Source organism: Morone saxatilis, unplaced genomic scaffold (assembly GCF_004916995.1).
Source record: "Morone saxatilis isolate NCDOM2014 unplaced genomic scaffold, NCSU_SB_2.0 Contig6, whole genome shotgun sequence".
Lineage (NCBI taxonomy): Eukaryota > Metazoa > Chordata > Actinopteri > Moronidae > Morone > Morone saxatilis.
Window position 1 is genome coordinate 6134543 of NW_023340206.1, and position 5822 is coordinate 6140364.

At 40.7% G+C, this 5822-nt stretch overlaps 1 protein-coding gene across 1 annotated transcript in view; it reads left to right on the forward strand.

Annotated features, from left to right (window-relative positions):
• The first annotated feature begins 4216 nt into the window (after positions 1 to 4216).
• rnd3a (Rho family GTPase 3a) overlaps positions 4217 to 5822 on the forward strand; it is a 13653-nt gene continuing 12047 nt past the window's right edge. Inside the window, exons 1-2 of the mRNA XM_035677604.1 lie at positions 4217 to 4499; positions 4847 to 4934. Coding sequence (XP_035533497.1) covers positions 4350 to 4499; positions 4847 to 4934 — 238 coding nt within the window. The 5' untranslated portion in view covers positions 4217 to 4349. The remainder of the gene's footprint in view (positions 4500 to 4846; positions 4935 to 5822) is intronic.

The window sequence follows — 5822 nt, forward strand, 5'->3', positions numbered from 1 at the left end:
TGGGTGAAAAATATACAATTCATCTCATGGTGTTTGCATTTGTTTTCGAATAAAGAACAAAAGACACTTCCATCGTTATTTCTCCCTGATCTGTTCTGAATCTGCCCTTAATTTCCCAGTCACGGTGACTAACCGTCGAGGAAATCCCTCTCTGACCGAAACAAGTGAATGTGTGCTATGTTTGCCCCGGCAGTAAATGTCAGTGCTCCGCTGATTGAATGCACGTCGACAGTGATAACTGTGGGGCGGCATGCTGTAAGGGGAGAGGGAGAGCGGCCCAGTGACCTAGACTCGTCACACACCTCCAGCACTGCTGGCCCACTGGCTAAAACCTCTCCAGACCTGGGTTAAATTCTTGTATTTGTTACTCATTCTTAATCATCTTGTGACCTGTTTGGAGAGCGAGAAACTGTGTTTTTTATCATACTTTTTAAATGGTTACCTGTGATTGCCAACCCTTTCTGGAAATCATTGCAAAAATGTGGCAAATCCCTCTCATTCGGTGCTCCAAGAAGCTTTCCCACACAGAGAGAGTTTTATGTGCACCGATGCGTGACCCAGACCTGAACTGTGCCGGATATCACAGATAGCGATGGCTGCCTGCCTTACAAAACACACAGGGATGTGAGTTTATCATTGGAAACTACAGTATTGCTGCTCTGAGGTATTTTCAGTCTGAATATTTCCAATGATTTATAGCTTTAAAAATATCTGTTACTGATTTAATCTTAGCAGCCCGTGTTCTTGTCCAACATTTACTGAACTGCTTCAAAAATACTGCGAGGTAGATAGATGTGTGCTGACCTAGTTGTGTAATAAAGCATTATGGGAATACAGACCAAGGTCATCCAGTATTTATCTCATACAGTATCTACGCTTCAACTGTTATTAATTAAAGTCTATAATTAAAATGTACAGTATATCATTATTTTATTATCATAAACTGGAGTTTAATCTAAAATCATTCAGTTTTTTCACTAAAATTCCTTCCTTCAGCGACTCGTATCAGATTTATACTGTGGTCTCATACATTCACAGAGCTAGAAATCCTTCACTTTCCAAGGGCAGCCCTCCATTATTTTATATTGTATGTGACAGACAGTGAAGATGGTAGGTAGCATACATGGTACAGGGGTCCCCAAGGGACATATACAGTGTTTGAGCTTATTGACGTTTCAGTCAAGGATACCTCAAGATGATCTCTGAAACATAGCTGATGCAAAGCTACATGTCCAGTTAACCACCATTATTACCAAAAAAAGACTGATTCTGAGTCTGCTTTTATTTGCTCCAATTAAAAGCCACTAAAGATGCCGAATGAAACAAAACATCAATACAATAAATGTTCAGGTGGTTGTAGGAAAATTAGCTCTGATCAGGAGGAGTTAGTGTTTGTATGCTCTCGTGGAAATTTACAGGATGTACAGGATGTTGACAGCACCATGTGACCAGAAACAGGTGGTACCCTCATTTCCATTCTGGGAACCATCAACAGTATTTGGGCAACTGTACTCGTCTGCCAGTGCTGTAAACATAAAGACCCAGTTTGAATGTTGAGTGTACTGTACATTCATCTGAACATACAGTATATGGCAGGTTGAGGGGAACAAAAAAGAAGAAGAACACATATAAAATAACTCCTGCATGTGTTTGCTTGATGATTTATTACATATAAATAGGTGAATTTTGCTTTAAGATGTTTCTGCGTGTCGTCAATCTGCACAGTCTCACTTTGGCCCAAATGTGTAGCTGCACAGTGAGACTGGCAACGCTGCAGGCTACAGCAGAGTGTGGCACACACACACACACAGTCAGTCAGCCTGAATAAAACTGGAGAAGGGCGCAGGGGTACAGTCTGTAAACACCTCAGTTAATGTGGTTTTGCTCACTGTCTCCTCTGTTATGACCCTTTCAATCTCAGCAAGCGGGATTTATTTGAACATAAAGAAATGATAAAGATCAGAGGAAGGGTAGCAGATAAGCTACAGGGAGCATAATTAAAGAAGAAAGAAAACCATCAATACACAAAACAAAAAGCACAAAATGACTGTTTTGCAACCCATGCAGGTAAAATCTCCATAATCCACTGATTCAGGCAGAATTTTAATGAGGTCAAATGCATATGGTACAGACATGGCAGCCAAATAGCAGAGCTATAGTGTGTAAAATCCCTCTGGCAGTGTTGAGTCCTGGAGGCAGAGCTCCCACACAACAGACGGGACTCCCACCACACAGCCTGCAGGGTGGAGCTGTCTCACTGTAAAAACGCTGCCAGCAACACCGAGAGTCCAATCACTCTGTCACAGAGGGGAGAGCTGATGCAGAACGCTGCTGTTTTCCCATTTTTGGAAAATTAGTGGTGATGCCGTGTTGGGAAAGTAGCCTGAAGGCTGAGAGATGAGGCCTTGAGACCAGAAGGGTGCCTGTTCACACTCTGAGAAAGATAGGAAAAATGTGAATATGGTGCATTATTGAGCCCGTCGGGAAATTTAGTTTTTATTTTACTCTTTTCTCTGTGTCTTCTCGTAAGGATCTGGATGAAAGCTAATGGGGTTTCTCTGGCTGTGTATGGCACAATAAGTATGTGTATTACTCACAGATAATGAGGGAAATCCTCAGTGGAAACTACCAAAGCTGCTCACTGGAAATAAGCAGCATCTGATACTGGGTTCACTGGGTTTTATTGGTTTTCCATGTGACAGAGATTTCAAATTTGCTTGCCCTTAAAGAAAAATCTGTGTGTGTGTAACTCAGTCAATATCTGCTCATAATGTTCAGCTAATATGCAGCCAGGGGGATCATTCTTTGTATGTGAGTGAAATATGTAGAAAACATCAAGAATGATGATAATAAGGTGTCTTGCTGAGTCACCTTCAGATCAAATTTGACTCCATGTGGGTTACAGGAGGTTTATTGTGCTCTTAGCCCAGCAGAAACATTTTTAAAGCACATTTTGTATTGAAACTGACACAATTAGCACACAATTTAAAGTGTAAGGTGTATATGATGGTAAGAAACACTTTAGTACAGGTGAATTTAAAGGGAGGATGTGACTTTTGTAATCAGCAAGCTTGAAATGAATAATTAAAAACTATATTCCAATGTTTGCACTTGTTTTTATTTTGTACAATATAGGATTGGGGAAGCTTACTTAAAAGAATATGTTTAAATGTCTTTTTGTGTTGGTAAAGGACGTTTATCTTCCTCATCAGGACTAATTTTGACTTTAGGTATACATTTTACAAGTATATAAAGAATAATATCTAATCAATGGCATTTGTTTTTAATGATTTCAAACTTATAAGGAGTAAAATAAAATTGTGAAGTGCCAGATTACAACCCCCTCGCCTTACCCAAGCATTCTAAGGTTACAAAAACACAATTATCCCTATATTCAGGTGATTATACACTAATAAAAACATTCCTATTAATATCATATTCTATTTCTGCCAATAGATCCTCCTAAATGTAACACACTGGACCTTTAAAAGGCCATTTGATTTAGAATATGATGCTATTTTAATGAGGTTTATCTTAGCTTTAAGCCTTAAATTAAACATAAAGAACAAACAACAAAGTTTAGTCACCATCTCTTCATTTGTAAAACAAGTCTACGACTAAATTATGCTCCCATTCACTATCTGAAGGCTAATTGTAGTTAGCGGTTCAGCTTTACTCTAAGCAAAGCTAGTAGCATTATGAGTTAGAGGAAACACTTTATAATGTTTAAGTTTTTTCAGAAACACATTAAAAAAACGAGACTATGAGAATATAGCTGTGTAGGAAGAAGCCACCTTATACACTCAACCAGAGGGTATTTTGTCCTGTAAGTGTTAGAAAAAGGATGGACAATTAAAAATGGCTGCTGTTACTGTCTGTTGTATCTAAGCAACACATTTTACATTTACTGCCATTTGTTGCGTTTTAATTTTACATTAATGTGTCTTTTTGTTTCACTATTCCACAACCAACTCGACTTCTGCTGACAAAAAAAACAGTTATATAAGAATTTAATTCACCCTCTTTTGTGTAATAATGTTAATTATTTTTTATATATTTATTTGGTATAAAAGTTGTGGTCAGTGTGCAGACCGAGCGGGGGCGCCATGATGGAGGCTGCAGTGTGGAGGCTCGCAGGAGGGACGAGCCTCATCCAGACTGCTGCCATTGGCTCCTGCGACGTTATAAGTACAGGCAAATGGCATTTACCGGCTCAGAGCAGGCGGAGACACAGGGGGAGACACAGGGGGAGACACAGGCAAGGCAAGTTGGGAGGCACCGAGACCGCATCTGTCGACGATTCACAGGAATTGGACTGATTTTCTTACATTTAATCCCGAGTGAAATCAATGAAGGAGAGACGCTCGTGTCAGAAATTATCTCTGAAATCCGGCATGGATCCCAGTCAGAGTGTGAAGTGTAAGATAGTGGTGGTGGGAGACAGCCAGTGCGGGAAGACTGCCCTGCTTCACGTGTTCGCCAAGGACTGTTTCCCTGAGGTGAGACCCTGCAGACCCTGCAGAACATGATGCTAATTAACCTGGTTTTATTAATACATATGATCATGATGTCCTGATGGTAGAAGGGTGTAACAGATGGGTTACTGCTCCAGTAAAAGATGAAGGATATGCCCTGTGTGTTACCTGTATGCTGCATTTATATTAGTATGTGTAGCTTATAATAAATGTCTAACAGTGCTGCAGTAGTTTGCCTGCAGTGTGCACACATAGTTATTGTGTTATCATCTGTTTATTTGCTCATTTTCTGCTCATTTTGATCTTAAAGTTTAAGATATAAACAGTTGATTCCCAACCCTAATGTTCCCTCTGTTGGTGTTTCTCTGCAGAGCTACGTCCCCACAGTGTTTGAGAACTACACAGCCAGTTTTGAAATCGACACGCAGAGGATTGAGCTCAGTTTGTGGGACACCTCAGGTAATTTACACCTTCCATCACTTCTCCTGTCTTGCTTCATGTTGGGTGTCACTGCAAAATCAGTGTGTGTGTGTGTTAGTGTGTGTGTGTGTGTGTGTGAGAAATGTCGGACATGTTCAAACATGCACAAGCCCTCTGTGACCTCTCTGGACATGCTCTTTATATATGATCAGATAGAGGTAGCGTTTTCATAAGCTGACATTGATGCTGAGGTGTTTCACTTAAAATGTCTCAAATCACGTGATACTAAAAAGGCTTGCGTTTTTTGAATAATGAAATTAATCCGACCCATTTTAATCAATGAAGCTGGGTTAATCCTTTCTCATAGTCTGGGAGTTGCTGTTCTACAAGCCAGACACGTTTTCCCCCTTCAGATTGTCAACTTAACCTTTTACCTACATAGGAACTGTTAGTGTTATAGCTCAGCGTTAACACAGAAATGCATCAGTGCTTGTTTTTTGATTTATGAATTCCTCCCAGCTGAGTAAAGCCGGAGCAGCAACAGGAAAGAAACGATAATGACAGGCTGAGTGGAGCATATTCATACATCTGGAGAACACACTTGGAAATCCTCCCTATTGCAGTTTTCGGGAAAAGTTGTGCAACACGTGTACTGAGTCTCCCAAACTTTTATCGCCCGTGGTTGGACTTCAACCAGGGTCCAAACCAGCTGCTGCATTCGCTGTGTGTGTGTGTGTGTTGAAATGTGCTTAAATGTGTGATGAGTGTAAACAAACGCACTTTCCCATCCATCAATGCCCGAGCAGTGAATAGCACAGCAGTCAGGCGTGAGTAAGCCGTATGTTGCGTGTGTGCGAGCATGTGGTGTGTGTGTGTGTGTGTGTGTGTGTGTGTGTGTGTGTGCATGTGTGGGGGGGTGGGAGATTT